General features: G+C 43.4%; 1 protein-coding gene across 13 annotated transcripts in view; it reads left to right on the top strand.

Moving 5' to 3' along the window:
- ablim1b (actin binding LIM protein 1b) overlaps window positions 1–18,756 on the top strand; it is a 428,496-nt gene that overhangs the window by 308,929 nt on the left and 100,811 nt on the right. For 9 of the 13 annotated variants that reach the window (XM_073027813.1, XM_073027823.1, XM_073027820.1 and 6 more), the window contains exons 9-10: window positions 7,559–7,594; window positions 18,219–18,296. In XM_073027813.1, coding sequence (XP_072883914.1) covers window positions 7,559–7,594; window positions 18,219–18,296 — 114 coding nt within the window. The remainder of the gene's footprint in view (window positions 1–7,558; window positions 7,595–18,218; window positions 18,297–18,756) is intronic. The other 4 variants (XM_073027825.1, XM_073027816.1, XM_073027822.1 and 1 more) reach the window with 1 other exon arrangement.

The raw sequence follows: 18,756 nt of genomic DNA, 5'->3' as shown, positions 1-18,756 counted from the left end.
CAGGAAGAGATTATTAATCTCAAATCTAAAGTGAGAGCAACGAATGTCTGGAAGTAGTCAAAATGGAATAGGCTTATCCTTGTAGCAAGGAATTCAATGTAGTTGGAGGAATTGCTGAAATGTAAGCTTAAGAAATGTTTGGGAGAAATTCCAGAGAAAGGGAATCAAGCTCACAAGATGTTCATGAACGATAATCCTTCAAATGGAGAAGAGGCCAATTAGTTTGAAGACCCACCAATTAATCTGCAGAAAAATCTGGCTTTGAAGTGGCAGTTGGCAACAGAATTCTAAAGTAATACTATGTTATTTATGCCTTGTAATTATTGCCTTGAATTCATACATGAACAATATAATAGCAGGTTTAGACTGAAACAGGGTGCAATATAATATTGGCCTGTCACTTTGATACCATATCGAACACAGACCTAACTTGTTCCTTTAATTAATGTGTTAACAGTCAATCAGATACATTCAAGTTTTCAAGAATTTAGCCTGGAAAATGGATCAATTACTGCCTTTTTGTTATGCCCATACCACACTTACAGACAATTTGACGTGGATTAGATTGACAAAATTGGATAACATATGACCCAGTGCTAAAGATAGATAGATAGATAGATAGATACTTTATTCATCCCCATGGGGAAATTCAACATTTTTTCCAATGTCCCATACACTTGTTGTAGCAAAAACTCATTACATACAATACTTAACTCAGTAATAATATGATATGCATCTAAATCACTAACTCAAAAAGCATTAATAATAGCTTTAAAAAAGTTCTTAAGTCCTGGCAGTTGAATTGTAAAGCCTAATGGCATTGGGAGGTATTGACCTCTTCATCCTGTCTGAGGAGCATTGCATCGACAGTAACCTGTCGCTGAAACTGCTTCTCTGTCTCTGGATGGTGCTATGTAGAGGATGTTCAGGGTTTTCCATAATTGACCGTAGCCTACTCAGCGCCCTTCGCTCAGCTACCGATGTTAAACTCTCCAGTACTTTGCCCACGACAGAGCCCGCCTTCCTTATCAGCTTATTAAGACGTGAGGCGTCCTTCTTCTTAATGCTTCCTCCCCAACACGCCACCACAAAGAAGAGGGCGCTCTCAACAACTGACCTATAGAACATCTTCAGCATCTCACTGCAGACATTGAATGACGCCAACCTTCTAAGGAAGTACAGTCGACTCTGTGCCTTCCTGCACAAGGCATCTGTGTTGGCAGTCCAGTCTAGCTTCTCGTCCAACTGTACTCCCAGATACTTGTAGGTCTTAACCTGCTCCACACATTCTCCATTAATGTTCACTGGCTCCATATGAGGCCTAGATCTCCTAAAGTCCACCACCATCTCCTTGGTCTTGGTGACATTGAGACGCAGGTAGTTTGAGTTGCACCATATCACAAAGTCCTGTATCAGTTTCCTATACTCCTCCTCCTGTCCATTCCTGACACACCCCACTATGGCAGTGTCATCAGCGAACTTCTGCACATGGCAGGACTCCGAGTTATATTGGAAGTCAGATGTGTACAGGGTGAACAGGACCGGAGAGAGTACGGTTCCCTGTGGCGCTCCTGTGCTGCTGACCACTGTGTCAGACCTACAGTCTCCCAACCGCACATACTGAGGTCTATCTGTCAAGTAGTCCACTATCCAATCCACCATGTGAGAGTCTACTCCCATCTCCGTTAGTTTGTGCTTTAAGATCTTGGGCTGGATGGTGTTAAAGGCACTAGAGAAGTCAAGGAATGTAATCCTCACAGCACAACTGACCCCATCTAGGTGAGAGAGTGATTTGTGCAGCAAATACGTGATAGCATCCTCCACTCCCACCTTCTCCTTATACGCAAACTGAAGCGGATCCCGGGCGTGCCTGGTTTGTGGCCTCAGATTCTGTATTATCAGCCGCTCCATGGTCTTCATCACGTGCGACGTCAAGGCAACAGGTCTGAAGTCATTCAACTCCTTTGGTTGTGGTTTCTTCGGTACTGGGACAATACAAGATGTTTTCCACTGTCTGGGTACTCTTCTCTGATCTAGACTCATGTTGAAGATGCGCTGTAGTGGTTCTCCCAGTTCAGTCGCACAGGCCCTCAGTAATCGTGGGGAAACTCCATCCGGTCCAGCCGCCTTGCTGGTACAGATCTTCCTCAGTTGACCTTCCACCTGTGCAGCCGTAAACCTGGGCGTGGGCCAGGTCTCCTGTGAGTGGCTATTTTCCTGTGAGGGAAGTAAGCCTGGTGTGGAGTTCTGCAGTGAGGGTGAGATTGTGCTGTCGAACCTATTGAAGAAGTTGTTCAGCTGGTTCGCTTTCTCCACATCTCCACTTATGTTTGCCCCCCGCTTTGCACCACATCCGGTGATGATCTTCATCCCATCCCACACCTCCTTCATGCTTTTTTTCTGCAGCTTTTGTTCTAACTTTCTCCTATACTGCTCCTTTGCCCCCCTTATCTGTACTCTGAGTTCCTTCTGAACTCTTTTAAGCTCCAACCGATCACCATCTTTAAAGGCCCTCTTCTTCTGGTTTAGAATCATTGATAACTATAAAGGTAGGGTAATGGCTATTGCAGCTCGTGGCATCGGAGTTCAGGTTCAGTCCCAGTATCTTGTGAAAGGAATCTCTGTACACCCTCCCTGTGGGATGTGTGTGTTCTCTCAGATTGCTCCAGCTTCCTCCTACAATCCACAGACGTACCTGTTAGTGGGTTAATTGGTCATTGTAATTTGTCCCAAGAGTAACATGTACAGTTAAATCAGGGTTGTCAGGGGGGGCCTGGGCAATGCAGATCAGTGGGCCTCTTCAATGCTGTATCTCTAAATTTTTTTGTCAAATAATACTGAAAGCACGTTTTCTGTAAAATTATATGAATTTTTAACTGAAAATACTGGAGGAACTCAGCAGGTCAGGCAGCATCTATGGAATAGAGTAAACAGTTTATGCTTCGGGCTGAGACTCTTCTTCAGGACTGAACGCACCAAGTGTATAACATTAAACATCTGGTGCCTTTCTCGTTTCTGTACCTTGTTGAAACACAGCTTTACTATGACCCCTGAATGACTACAGGAAGACTGTTCATTTTCCCATTCGTTCTGCACGGGTATCCTTCATGATCCACATGAAGCTTTTGCTCCAAGTGAGTCTGCTTTGGGAAGCTGCCTCAGGGTCACTTGAAGGAGAGGTCCAGAATGTCCAGCTAGAGGGCAGAGCAGAGTGCGCTACCCGAGAAGCAGTGGTACAGAGTACTTGATGCTCTCTGGAGAGCTGATGTCGGTTTCATAATCTCCGCATCAGGACAACTCTGAGAAACCTGGATGGACCATGATGCAAAGATCTGCTGGCACTTGAAAGCAGTATTTCTGTTCAGGAGATGAGGAAGTGCTGTGCTAGAACTTTGAAATTCACATTCAAGGTTCAAGATTGTTTAATGTCATTTCATGTGCACTGGTTTAAGGAGAATGAAATTGGACAGACAGACAGCCAGACATACTTTATTAATCCCGAGGGAAATTGAGTTTCGTTACAGCCGCACCAACCAAGAACAGTGCAGAAATATATCAATATAAAACCATAAATAATTAAATAATAATAAGTTAATTATGCCAAGTGGAAATAAGTCCAGGACCTGCCTATTGGCTCAGGGTGTCTGACACTCTGAGGGAGGAGTTGTAAAGTTTGATGGCCACAGGCAGGAATGACTTCCTATGATACACAGTGTTATATCTTGGTGGAATGAGTCTCTGGCTGAATGTACTCCTGTGCCTAACCAGTACATTATGGAGTGGATGGGAGTCATTGTCCAAGATGGCATGCAACTCGGACAGCATCCTCTTTTCAGACACCACCGTCAGAGAGTCCAGTTCCACCCCCACAACATCACTGGCCTTAACGAATGAGTTCGTTGATTCTGTTGGTGTCTGTTACCCTCAGCCCGCTGCCCCAGCACACAGCAACAAACATGATAGCACTGGCCACCACAGACTCGTAGAACATCCTCAGCATCGTCCGGCAGATGTTAAAGGACCTCAGTCTCCTCAGGAAATAGAGACGGCTCTGACCCTTCTTGTAGACAGCCTCAGTGTTCTTTGACTAGTCCAGTTTATTGTCAATTCGTATCCCATGGTGTAATCCTCCACCATGTCCACATTGACCCCTTGGATGGAAACAGGGGTCACCGGTGCCTTAGCCCTCCTCAGGTCTACCACCAGCTCCTTAGTCTTTTTCACATTAAGCTGCAGATGATTCTGCTCACACCATGTGACAGTTTCCCACCGTAGCCCTGTACTCAGCCTCATCTCCCTTGCTGATGCATCCAACTATGGCAGAGTCATCAGAAAACTTCTGAAGATGGCAAGACTCTGTGCAGTAGTTGAAGTCTGAGGTGTAGATGGTGAAGAGAAAGGGAGACAGGACAGTCCCCTGTGGAGCCCCAGTGCTGCTGACCACTCTGTCTGAAATAATTGTTACTCTGGATCCGATGCAGGAAATTTTAATAAATAGTGGTGGAGAGTAGGTGGAGGTGTTGATTAGTCTTATTGCTTGGGGAAAGTAACTGTTTTTGAGTCTGGTGGTCCTGGCATGGATGCTACATAGCCTCCTCCCTGATGGGAGTGGGACAAACAGGGTGTGTGGGATCCCTCATGATGTCACTGACCTTCTTCTGGCACCTGTCTGTATATATGTCCTTGATGGTGGGTAGCTGATGGCAGTGATGCATTGGGCAGTTTTGATGACCCATTGTAGAGCCTCCCCATCTGTTGCAGCACGGTTTCCGTACCAGGCAGTGATGCAGCTTGTCAGGACGCTCTCTGCTGTGTGTCTGTAGAACGATGTGAGTGTAGATGTACAAATTCCAGCTCTCTTCAGCCTTCTTAGAAAATAGAGGCGCTGGTGAGCTTTCTTGACTCTGTAGGATGTGTCCTGTGACAGTGAGAGGTTATGTGTGATGTGCACTCCCAGGAGTTTGAAACTGTTTCCACTGGTGTGCTGCTGATCTAAAGGATAAAGAGGTTTTTATCACAGAAGATAATGACATAGGAAAGGTACAAGTTGTGGGATCTTACTAGAAAAAATGTTACTTTTTGTGTTAATTATTTTTTAATTGGTGTCAGTGACTGAACACTTTAGGGCAAATTATTGCTTTAACTTCTAGACCTGGAAGTGAACCAGATGACAGAACCTGGTTCCTGTTATGCTTTTATCTTCAGCGAATGAATGGAAGTTATCTGTACTACAGAAGAGGTGTTTCACTCAGGCATTGGAGCAGTTGTGAGGGAGGATGTATACCCCTGCTTCTGGAGCAGTCTGGATCTCCTGTAGGTCAGCCTGACAGCGATGTGCAGTTATGGCCCAAGTGCAGAGCGAGAAACACTGAAGCAGATAATCAGTTCACTGACTTTTAATTGCGACTGTGCAGAATTAAAGGGAGAAGCAGTAAATGTGAGGCCAACAGGGCTGTTAACAAAAACACTCAGACTGAAAGCTAGTGCTGAGACTGTGGCACGGAAGCAGTAACTTATTACAAAATAAACACTGCGGCTGTACAGCGTCAATCTAAATGGTAGTCTTCTTTCCTGAAAAGAGCCAGAGGTAAGCAGGGATCATTGACATTGCTATGCTGTTGGTCAAAACCCGACAAGACTGAAACTAAAAGAAGGGAGTTAAATACCAGTACAAGGGAACTCTAATGGGCTGGATCTCACCAGCGTGATTGCTGACCCATTTCAGCTGCCAGCCTGTGAGGATGCCCAGGCTTACCAGCAGGGTCCATGGTTGTGGCACGACCACTGTGAAAGAGCTATCTGCTCGGTTCTCCCATGCGCGAGCCACATACTGACGTATAGCATCGCCTTGCTCAGAAGCAAGGTTGTGGTCTACAAGCTCCAAGCAACTTCCTGTAAGAGTATTAAGTTAGACTATATTTCTCTTTGGGATGCTCGTCTGACTTTCTACAATATACATCAGAAATTCTACATCTATCTAAGTGACCTATGTTGCCCTGCCCCTCTCCTCCTCCAATAGCCATCGTGTGTGTGTTCCTGCTATCCTTCGTGGTTTCAAAGACTGACACCCACCTCTCTCTGATGCTCAGTAGTTTTGTGTGGCCCATCAGAAACACTTGATGCAGGATTCTTAGAATAAACCATTCTGATGCTGTGTTTGACATATTTAGTATGAATCCTATTGGGCATTAACACAAACTGCAGCACATCTTTACCAGCAAAGAGTGAAATGAAATTTCTCAGCAGTACACCCTTCCAATAAACAATCAAGGTGAAGATGAATGTCTCTATTAGCATTGTTAACTCAGATCACCCTCTGTGATTTTCTGAATTAATTCCGTTCACACATTCAGCACAGCAGTGAATTTTAATTTCCACCTAGTATTCAGTGTTACTAATGGAAGAATTCTGCTGCTTTATTCAGCTGCAGAGTTGGTGCAAGGACAGAAGGCAAACCATTGGCAATCTGATCAGCTATTTCAAAGTTCAAAGCAAATTTATTATCAAAGTACACATATGTCACCCTTTACAACCCTGAGACTGATTTTCTCGCAGGCCAACTCATAGAATAATAATGACAATAAAACCAATGAAAGACCACTCCAACTTGGAAATTTATTTTTTTTGTTTTGCCAGCAGCTTGTTGCTTTTGGTCTGGAACTGTTGAAAGAAGTAACTTTAATTAACTGTATTGATGGAGAGGAATTGTGTTGTGTTAAGTCAGTGTACACATAGGTTTATGCCTTTTGATGAAATGACTTTGCTCATTATTTTATCAGAAACACGGTTTCTATCTCTACTGCATCCACTATAATGGATCAGACACTTCCTTGGCTACAGATTATTCTGTTGATTCAGAAATACAGGTTGGGCAGAGTAAATCAAACAGCGGGAAAATCATTACCTTTCTAAGTGCTTCATGCAAACCAGCAGTTAATGACGTAAGAGGAGCAGGCTACACACACAAAATACTGGAGGAACTCAGCAGGGAAGATGGCATCAATGGAAAAGAGTTAAACTGTCAATATTTTGGGCTGATACCCTTCATCAGAATCTTGTGGTTTATTTTTATATATTTAGAGCTTCAACCCCTTCCACCTCTTCGAACGCGCTGCCCAGCAAACCTCCGATTTAACCCCATCCCAGTCACGGGACAATTTGCCATGACCAATTAGCATACTAACCAGTATATTATTGGATTGTGGGGGGGGGGGGGGGTGGTAAACCAGAGCACCCTGAGAAACCCATGTGTTACACAGGGAGGATGTTCAGATTCCTTACAGATGACGTCGGAATTGAACTTTGAACTCCAACGCCCCGTGCTGTAGTAGGGATGCACTAACCCCTATGCTACCAGGGTTACCGTCAGGTGTCAATGTTATTTTGGGCATTACATTCAGTTATCAGTGATTAGCTTCAACCTCCTATCATTCTGCAATTCATTGTGTGTTGGTGGCTTGTTGAGAGGGATTTGATGAGTGAATTGATATATTAATCTAGTTTCCTTTTCCTCTCAGTTATTGAAGTTTGCATTCAACCTTGTCTTTTTTTTGTTTAGCTTAAGAAGCAATTGCAAAGGCCACTGTTGAGAAAGGTTTGCTCCTCTGTGTTATTGGTGTTCTAATTCCGGCACCACGATTGCCTGCTGCCTTTTTCGAGTAGGATGCTGCTCTTACACAACACCTTTTGTTTTGTGTCACTCGTCAGTATTAACCAGCACTTGAGGGGTGGTGGGATATTAGGGTGTGAATAAGATTTGTGCAAACCTGTTCATATGGCGTTCTTCCTGTTTCTGCACAAGTTCCTGCAATTTCTTGTTCTTTATGTGGAGTCACCTATTACTAATCATTTCCTTCATGAAGCGGTAGCTAAGGACTCAGCACTTCATTCGGGGTGGAGACGAGCTTTATTTCAGTAATTGGTTCAGACCTCGCCAGAATTTAGAATTGTTAATTTCACGTAACTTGAAAAGCATTCTGTGACACCACATAATTTCATGAGCTTACATTTATTACATAAATTACGAAGTACAATTTGAACCTCTGATGACAATTCAAGGGGATGGAGGCAAACTAATTGAATGAGCAAGCACGTAGCAGGCGGAATATTAAGTAGGAAAATGAGAGATCCTCCTCCTCCCTGTACAAAACAGAAAAAGAGAAAAGTGTTTCTTAAATCATATCAGGTGGGGAATTATTAATATCCCGAGGCCTAATTATGCAAACTACTGGAAGTTAACATGCAGATGAAGTAAGCAATTAGGAATGCTATTGATATGCTAATTTTTATTTGTTGAAAATACTGCAATTACAGAGGGTCACGATGTGTATTGTGGATTGGTTAGGTCTCCTTTTGCTTGCCAGAAATATAGGATAATTTTGCATAGTACAACACGATTCACGAGACTGATTCATGGGTGGGTGGGTTTACTGCCTGAGTAGAGATTGAGTAGACTAGGAATGTACTCTACGGAGTTTAAAAGAAGGAACACCTCTTGAAATGGCGGATTCTGAGGGGGCTTAGCGGGGTGGACTGAGGAGCTGAGAATCATGAGTCTCCAAATAAGGAAAATACTATATAGGGTTTGGAGGAGGGGAAATTTCTCTCTCGAAGTATTAATGGATCTGCAGCGTTCTCCACCCAGAGGGCTATAGAATCAAGTTCATTCAGAACAAAGTTCACAAAATGGCTGGAAATTAAGAGATTTGAGTGAAATGAGAATAATACTTGAACTAGACCAGCCAGACCCTTTCAGAATGGCAGAGCGAGCTGGAAGGGCCAAATGGCCCATACTTACTCCGAGACCTTGTATCAGCTTCCTACTTTAATTGATTCCCTCTTACAATCAGCTTTTGTGCAACAAGTACACTTATGGCCCATCCCATCAATCTGGAATACTTACGGAACCAAATCACGATTGGCACAAAGCCCTCCCCATAGGTACCTCATTTCAAGCTACATTTCTCTCAGGGAGCAATTTGTTCAGACCATCCAGGTGAATAAAGTGATGTTCCACCTGGATGCCCCCCCTTGTAATTGAAGAAGTACTTCTAAGCATTTAATAATTTGCCACCGTAGAAGCATTTGGAGCTTGCCAGAATATTATCATTTCTAGTCCTTGTTCAGGCCAAGATAAAATACGCGTGTTACCAACCTTTTAGAGGCAATGTAGAGACCATGTGACCAGCCATAGAGACAATGCAGAGTTCATGTGATCGACCATTTAGAGACAATGCATTGATGATGCAAAGCAAAACAAATGTCAGTTTCACCTTACCTGCTTTGCATAATCCAGTTGACAAGGAATTAATTTGAGCTCATGGTGCGACTACTGAGACATTTAGTATGTTTGAAGATGTTATGTGATTTTCAGGGTGGGTTAGGAAGAAGATGGTGAGAGTACATACAGTAAATATTTGCCATTGAAAAGAATGATATGACCACACCAAAAGCAACACAGACAACCCTATCTGAACAGGTTTGCTTTCTCCACACCACCTTGTCTCATTCTGTGTAGGCCACAGCACTGAGCTAACAGGTTGTCATTGTCAAATCAGATTCTGTCACTGTGTAATAGATCACTTGTTCCAACTAATGCATTTTGTCTTGCAAAAATAAAATAGAACAATATTATTTTTTGTACAAATAATTCAGCAAACCATGGTCCAAAAGCGGAAAAAAAAGTAAAAGTGTGAGTTTCATGATTCATGTGTCAGTGTATATTTTAGAAACTCCCTGTTAAATTGCACTAATTTATTTTAAAATGTAGTGAATTGAAAATGCTTTTAATGCTCCAAAACTTTTCCAGAATTCCATTAGAAGTGAAACATCAACGGCTATTTTCAGAGGCTATTTCCAACCATGTTTCCTGCCTCTGGATGTGGGGTTCCCAAACCTTTTTTATGCCACGGAGCCCTACCATTAGCCAAAGAGTCCATGGACCCTAGCCCTGGTTGAGAACCTCTGCTCTAGTGCAATGTACTGAAGCATTTTAACTTCCCTGCACTTCACAGATGTAAACCTACAGGACAGGAACAAATTTCAGCCTTGTGGGAGAATGTGCACTGATTGTCTTCTCAGAAGTTTTGAACAACCTTGGTTCCTGGACAGTCTGCTCTTTCAACTCAATTTCTGCCCTTCTTTGAGAGTTTAGGGTGGTGGGGTGGAGATACATCTCTACCAAAGGAGCTGTAAGGCACTCCTTCACTTCGCTAGCCTGCAGGTCCCCGTGGGCAAGGTGTGGCACCTGCTTAACCCCCGGGATCAGAGTCACCGGAAGCCATGGGAGCAGGTGGTGGATGATCGTATGAGCAGCGAGTGCATACCACACGAGTCCCGGTTATGACACCAGGCAGACAATCTCTGAAGAGTATTGATAATGGCTGGGTTCACCCGCCTTGTAAAGTCACTGCCTTAGGAGAAGGTAATGACAAGCTACTTCTGTAGAAAAATTTGCCAAGAACAATCATGGTCATAGAAAGACCATAATCGCTCACGTCATACGACATGGTACGTAACATATGAATGATGAGATTTTACCCCCCCCCCCGGTTGGAAGCTGCACTGTTTTGCAAATTTCATGAAGAAAGCAGTAATTTCATGCTGAGCTTAAGTGGAAGGATTGATCTTGGACTCATCTTGTCAGTGACGTAAGTGATCATCGTGATGGAGTCATGCTACTTTGGTTTGCAGGTTACAGAGCAGCCTTGCTGTTCACTTTCAGTAGCAAGATCGTTCAATCAGAGAAACCATTGGGAAGACACTAGTGACTGCAGACTCTGGAATCTGGAGCAACAAACAATCTGCTTGAGGACCTCATCTGGATGAGCAGCATTGATGGGGAAAGAAGAAATTGTCAACATGTTGGGTTGAGACCCTGTATCCAGATTGACAGTGGAGAGAGAAGATGTTTAAAGGGAACATGAGGGAAAACCTCTTCAGTCAGAGTCATGAGAGTGGGGAATGAGCTGCCAGCACAAGGGATGGATGCAATTTTGATTTCAACTTTCAAGAGAAGTTTGGATAGGTACATAGATGGGAGGTGTATGGAGTGCTATGGTCTGGGTGCAGGTTGATGGAAGTGGGCAGTTTAAATGTTTCAATAACGACTGCATGGGCAAGGGGCCTGTTTCTGTGCCATATAGTCAGTATAGAGAGGAGCGAGGAAGTGGTGAGAAGGGGCTCAGTAGGGGATGGGTGGAAACAGATAGCAAAGAGAGAAGAAAACAAATGGCAGATAGAGCTAGGGGAAGGGAAGGGAGAGTGAAGGTGTTGACGGTGCTCGAGAGTGATATGAGGGAACACAAAGCCTACCAGTGCAGGAAGATGATAATAGAGCCATTAGGGGAGGGTTGGAGGAAATATTTAACTAGATGGAGGAGGGGATTTGGTGGGTAAAATGTGTGGGTAGTAGCGGAAGTGTGGCGGTGTGGTACAAATGTACAAGTCCGTGGTTATGGTTAGCAGGTGGATAGACCAGGAGGAGAAGGGAGATTGAAGTGGTGGATGGAGAACTGGAGGTGCCATTCAGGAAAAGAGTCAGAAATGGGAGAATTGGCGGAAGATCAATGGGGAGGCCATTTCATTAATATTCAAAGTAAATTGATGTCAAAGATGATATTAATTTACAAGTAATGAGCTTGTATTTGAAGCTCAGTGTTTTTGCTGTGGCAGGTTAAACAAATGAATTCATTACTGGTATTAGAATGAATATAATCTTACAGCTAAGGATACTAATAGTGGTATTGAATCCAATCAGGATACCTGATTAAACAAAGAATAATCTTTTAGGTCGTATATGAAAATTAGCTAGAAATTCAATTGCATAGCACAGCAATTTTGTGCACTAAATGATTGAATTCCTGTTTTATCCTCAGTGATTATTAATCAGTTTGTTATTTTTACACATACAGTGAAAAGCTTCTGTTTGCTACCCATCCAGGTAGATAATTTCATACATAACTATACTGAAATAATACAAAAAGCAAAGTTCAGAGTAAATTTATTATCAAAGTACATATACGTCACCATGTACAACCCTGAGATTTGTTTTCCTGTGGGCAATCACAGTAAATACAAGGAACACAATAGAATCAATGAACGACCATACCCAGCAAACAACCAATATGCAAAAAACAACAAATTGTGCAAATACAAAAAGAAAGAAAAATAATAATATCATAAACAAGCAATAAATATTGAGAATATGGGATGAAGTCTCCTTGAAAGTGAATCCATAGGGTGTGGGAACAGTTCAGTGATGGGATAAGTGAAGTTATCCCCTTGAGTTCAAGAGCCTGATTGTTGAGGGGTAATAGCTGTTTGTGAACCTGGTGATGTGAGTCCTGGGACTCCTGACCTCCATCCTGATGGCAGCAGTGAGGAAAGAGCATGGCCTCAGGTGGTGAGGTCCTGATGATGGATGTTATTTTCATGCTACCGTGCTCCAGGTAGATGTGCTTAGTGATGTGGAGAGCTTTATCTGTGATGGAATGGGCCATTTCCACTTTTTTTTGTTGGATTTTCCATTCGTGGACATTGGTGTTTCCATACTAGGCTGTAACACAGCCAGTCAATATACTCTTCACCGCACATCTGTAGAAGTCTGTCGATATTTTAGGTGGCATGCTGAATCTTTGCAAACTCTTAGGGGAGTAGACACGCTGCCGTACTTTCTTTGTGATGGCACTTTCATGCTGGACCCAGGACAGATCCTCTGAAAAGATATCACTAAGGAATTTAACGTTACTGACCCTCTCCACCTCTGATCCCCAGATGTGGACTGGCTCATGGACCACCAGTTTCCTCTTCCTGAAGTCAATACTCATCTCCTTGGTCTTGCTGACATTAAATGAGAAGTTATTGTTGTGGGAAGTCACTGATACTCAACTTTGAGAGCTGATGAGGACATAGATGTAGCATCTGATCGGGAAAGCAACTTCAACCAGCTACCTCTCGCCTTTCTGCACTGATAATGGCAAAGTCTCTCTGCTGTCCCTTCCAAAAACAACATTGCCCTCTCTCAACCCTCTGCAGTTCATGTGGCATCTGCAGAAAGAGTTTCTTTTATTCTCAGTTCCTTTCTTCCATTTTTTTTTTATCAGTTTCCAGAACTGAACTAGCTCTATTTCATGTTTCCTGCAGACTGCTTGTGGAATTTTCTGCCGTTACACTTTTTGACTTTTCACCCTCTCTACCTTGCCCATGAGGTCAGTCTCCACGACTCAAAGAACTCCACCACGTGGGTCAATTTTGACCACGTTAATCACAAACTTCGAACTGATCGGCCTTATTGGTCACGTCTCCTTTGAGAGCTTCAGCCTTGCTATTATTTGTCAGTGAATGAGGTTGTAGAGATGTGCCGTGCCGTCTGCAGACAATCAGTAACAAAAGAAGCAAGTGCATGACCCACTTACTCTCATTACTCATTTCTGAAGCCCTCCATTGGTCATGGTCGACCCTGGATGTTGCGTCCAGCGGCTACGTGATACACAAGCCAGGACAGTACGATATGGGGAGAAAGCTGTTACCCGTGCAGCAGGCTCCCCGTCTCCGTGCAGCTGATGAATCCAAAGTTACAGCAGAGATCAATAGTTTGGTACTAATGGCACCACAGGATTTGCTAGTCAGCATTGAACTCCAGGTAGGACTGTCTTAGGGATTCCAGTCCTGGATTTTTCCTCAAGATTTACTCCCGAATCCTTCCCCGTGAGTGAGTTTAGCTACAAGGTAGCAGAGGTTTGAGATCAGTTTTCCTTCTCCTAACTGAGCTGCCAAGTACAGCTGATGAGTTCCATCTGACCGAAGCGACTGGTTTAAAAGCAGCAGTAACCCGCCATTTCCCTTCCCGTCAGTAGAAGCTGTTCTGCCGGGCTGACTAGTTAAGTCACACTAGGCTAGGAATTGGAATTGGTTGTCAGAGGCTATTTGAGACACACACCATTGGGAGCATTTAATAGGTAGTGGGAGCTTATCCCCACCTCATGCTGTGACAACTTTAAGGAACGTAAAACTGCTGCTCATTTCTGAGCACAATAAAGGCTGGGCTGCAGGAACTCTGGATGGGTGGGCAGTGTGGTAAAGTCAGGTTTAATTTGCACAGTTTTAGTGTGATCAGTGCATTTAAGAACAGTGTAGTCCCATTGCTGGTGCCACTACTGTCTGTGCAGAGTTTGCACATTCTCCTCGTGACCATGAGGATTTTGGTTTTCTCCCAATGTTCTCCTTTCATGTTGTAATGATATGCAAATTGGCAGTTTAATTGACTGCTGTAAATGATCCTTGCCCAGAATGTAACTGATTTGATGTGTGGGGACTGGTTGAGAATGCAGAGAGAATTGAAAAGGACATGAAGTGACTGTAGGTGCGTGGAGATTGATCAGTGTGGATTTAGTGAGCCCAAGAGCATGGTTATTCATTGCTATTATCTATTAAGATACAGCATGGAATAGGTCCTTCTGGCTCTTTGAGCCACACCCACCCACCCCCCCACCTCCCCAGAAATCTGCTGATGAAATCCTAGCCTAATCACAGGACAATTTACAATGACCAATTAACATACCAACCAGTACATCTTTGGTCTGTGGGAGCACCCGGAGGAAATGCACGTGATCACGGGGAGAAAATGCAGATTTCTTTCAGGCAGTGGTGGGATTTGAACCCAGGCTGCTGGTACTGTAAAGCGTTGTGCTAACCATTATGTTGCCATGCACCCACCCCCATAATTTCCACATTGTATGTCTCTATAACAGTCTGCCTTTGTATTCAAAGTGTAGACCAATTAAACCAGAAGTAATTTAACAATATTTTACATCATCTTTAGGGGATTTATTTGGAGGAAATGATTCAGTGAAGCTCTGGTTTACTACATAATTTGGAATTGTTGCTGATGGATGAAGTGAATATATTGTATTGGACACAGAAAGTAGTCATTATTCTACTCAAGTGCACTGATGCTGGTTTGAGTATGGAGTAACTTCAAGAGAAATGCCACTGTCATGCAGAGTAAATTACACTGCCATCTTAATCATTGTTTGCCCAGGAAACAGCTAATGAAGTGGTCATTATAAAATTTATCAGGAGTAGTCTGTTTGTAGACATCACAGCAGCAACTACAATGAGCTATTCATTTTCCCTTTGGGCCTGTAACTGCAATTACATGGGTAAACTTGCTCGAGTAGGAAGGTGGTTTTGGGTTCAGAGTGCTGAGTGGAAGATGACGATTTAATCTTTGTCAATAGAGTTTATCAACAATCTGTTCCAGTTGAAGCTCTCCCGAACAGTTGTGAATTAAATTTGCTGCTGTGCAGGCAAAGTTCAAAGTACGTTTCTTATCAAAGTATGAATGCAGTGTATAACCCTGAGATTCGTCTTCCCCAGACAGCCACGAAACAAAGAAAACAATGGAACCCATTCAAAGAAAAGCATCAGCCCCAAGCGTGCAAACAACATATTGCGCAAACAGCTCAAAAAAATGGAACCTGAAACACATCACAGTGCGAACCAGAATCAAACCACAATCCTCATCGATTAAACCTTGCTCAAGACCCAAAACTCCAGTACCAACCTCCAGCAGCATGAGCGAGAGGAAGAGAGAGGCCGATTGAACAGACCTTCCTCCGGGAGCAGTGGACAAGAGTGAGAGAGACCAGGCACCTTTCGCTGGCTATGGAGAGCGAGAGCGAGAGCAAGGCCAATCGCAGACGGTGCTAAACAGACACTCACCTTCTGCTCCCGTCCTCGATGATTTCAATCTTCCTCAATGCGTTAATCGGCGAGATTGGGAAGAAATTGGGTCGATCATGGGCCCGTGCCCAATCTCCAGGCTTCTTGGCTTTGAGGCCACACAGTTCGCTCAAAATTTCTCTGAATTCCCTTGGAAACAGCAAAGCACTAGCTTACTCGATAGGCTTGAAAACACACCATCAAAATGTAGATCATGGGCTCCAATAGTGGCAGAATCATATTTGAAAGAAGAAAAATAAGCAAAGGAAGTGGAAGAAACGCTTTGTGAACTGTCTGAAGGATTTCGCTTTTGGTTGAATTGTTCATTAGCACCATCTTCACCATCTAGTCATAAAATATTGAGGTCAATTGTTCTTTTCCACATTTTCAGAATCAGATTTATTATCTCTGACTTTAATGAAATATGTTGTTTTGCAGTAACTGTACAATGCACAGGCATAATTTACTGTAAATTAGATAAATAAATAAATCACAGAAAAAGGGGGACTGCATTGGACTGTTGAGAATGAGGGGACGCAGCTGTTTCTCAATTGTTGAGTGTGTGGCTTCAGACTCCTAGATCTTCAATTAGAAGAGAGTGTGACCCAGATGGTGAGGATCTTCAGAGATAGATGTGGTCCTCTTAAGGATTTCAAACTGACTTGTTCAGAAAGTGTGTGGCTTGGGATTTGATATGGGGATCTGGCACAGTGGTGATGTGACAAAAATGCATTGCATTATGGATGCAGGTGTTGGCTCTGATACTGTCGGAATGAGGATGGCTGGAAAATTGAAGGGCCAGTAATCAGTTCCACATGCAGTTGCATTTTCCAGTTTCCTACCACAAAACTAAATTGGCAACCAACAATGACCATTTCATCTGCTCAACTTTTTGCTTGAAGGTTGGAGGTGGTGGAGAGAAGGGAAGTGCCTTGGGTATGTTATTATGAGAAACCACATTTCAATGGACCATGAATGACTGACAGCAAATAAGCTCAAGGTTTTCTCTGGGCACAATACCGGTCAACAGCAACTGATATATCATGTGTCACACCCTTGCAAGGAGTTTGGCTGTTTTAGACGGCAAGTGCATATCTTCCCTTCCAATCTAATTGTGCTTGTAAGTGGGTGGCACAGTAGTGTAGAGGTTAGCACAACGCTTCACGGTACCAGTGACCCGGGTTCAGTTCCTGCCACTGTCTGTAAGGAGTTTGTATGCTCTCCCTGTGACTGCGTGGGTTTCCTTCTGCAGTCCAAAGGCATGCCATTTGGTAGGTAAATTGTTCGTTGTAAATTGTCCCATGATTAGACTCTGGTCAAATTGGGGGATTGCTGGACGGCGTACGCCTGTTCAGTGCTGTATCTCAATAAAAGTTTTTAAAAACCTGTACTTCCCTTGTCAGCAATTAGTTTTAGACCACTGGAGTAAATCAGTTTAATGTCACCTCTAATGTTCAACTCCTAATATTCACATCAAAGTTCAACACCCCTATAGCATGCAGCTTTTTTTTACTAATACCTGGTCCCCATAGTTGAAGTGAACCTGGATCCTTACTGGCATTTTACATATTACAAAGCTGAAGCTTTTCTGTTCAAGTGGTTGGTGCTTTCTCCTGTGCCTTTTGGCATCAGGTTATTTGCCCATTCATCCCTGTTCATCAAAGGTCATCATGGTCTGGGCTAGATTTCTTCTTTATGTATGCAGTTCAGAAGGGTGAGTATTTCAGCCGACTACACAATCCCTTTGGTGCTGGGATTGAGGTACCTCACTACCAAAGGAGGTGAAAGGCATTCCTTCCCTCCGCTAGCCTGCAGGTCACCCATGGGCAAGGTGTAGCAGCTGCCTGGCTCCCCCACTTCTCCGATCAGGGTCATGTGAAGCCACGGGGGCAGGTGGTGATTGGTCACATGTCCTGGTCATGTGACCAGTGATGCCAGGCAGACCACCTCTGAAGAGTATTGATAATGGCTGGGGTCACCTGACTTGTAAAGACACTGCCCAGAAGAAAGCAATGACACACCACTTCTGTAGAAAAATTTGCCAAGAACCATCAGGGTCATTGAAAGACAATGATCACTCACGTGATACAACACAGCACATAATGATGATGGTGATGACACATCCCTGCCCTAGCCCAACTAACCCGGCCAGCACATAGAACCATTTCCCTACATCAGAAGCTTTTTAACCTTGTTGGCTAGCAACATATTAAATAATAATACATGAATAATATCTGGGCCAAGGTGCAAATAAAGGAGATAAAAGCACAAGCCTTCTCCAGAATATGATGATAAAAACATTTGGCATGTTGAGTTTACGCTTTCCATTTTTGCTTTGTAAAGGTTCTTGGATTGAGGTTGTATACTGTATACATTCTCTGATATTAAATTAAACCATCAGAAAGGGTTCTACATTGAACATGTTATCACAGAGTGTCATGTAGTTCACTCTCAGGAAACTTATTCTCTCTTTTTACTCTGCTTTATGTTTGCAGCCAACACGATCTTCTTCTGAGAGTATATCCTCCAGACCTGGCTCCAGTATCCCCAGTTCCCCTGGTCACACAATATATGTGAGTAATAACGGCAGATTTGCTTGCTTTTCAATTCATAATATTCAGAGCCATGTGGAGGGCTTTCTCCTGACCTTTCCCAACTTGAGAGGATGACTGACCCAAACAGGATTCGTGTTGCAATGATAAATCAGGTGGTGATAACCTTTTACACTACATCTGCTGTTAATACCACTTCACAATGCTGGATGCCTCAGACATCCCATAATTCAGGTGCTGATCAAGCCTACGGTGGTGTTTTAAAAAAACTAAAATGCTTATTTAGAAGAAGCAATCACCGTCTGCCTGCATATTGCAATGGCTGGGCTCTCTTCCCCTATGTGACAATGGAAAGCTCTTTTGCTGCTTACTGGTGTCAACATGCTGAGGTACTCAGTATTTTCAACTCTCCACAACGAAGGTTGGATCCCTGCCCTGTTAGTTGGGCTGAGATGTCAGAAGATTTTGTGTCTATTCTGAG

Source organism: Hemitrygon akajei, chromosome 23 (genome assembly GCF_048418815.1).
Source record: "Hemitrygon akajei chromosome 23, sHemAka1.3, whole genome shotgun sequence".
NCBI lineage: Eukaryota > Metazoa > Chordata > Chondrichthyes > Myliobatiformes > Dasyatidae > Hemitrygon > Hemitrygon akajei.
Note: the sequence above shows the minus strand (reverse complement) of the source record. Positions and strands in the feature narration are given on the sequence as shown.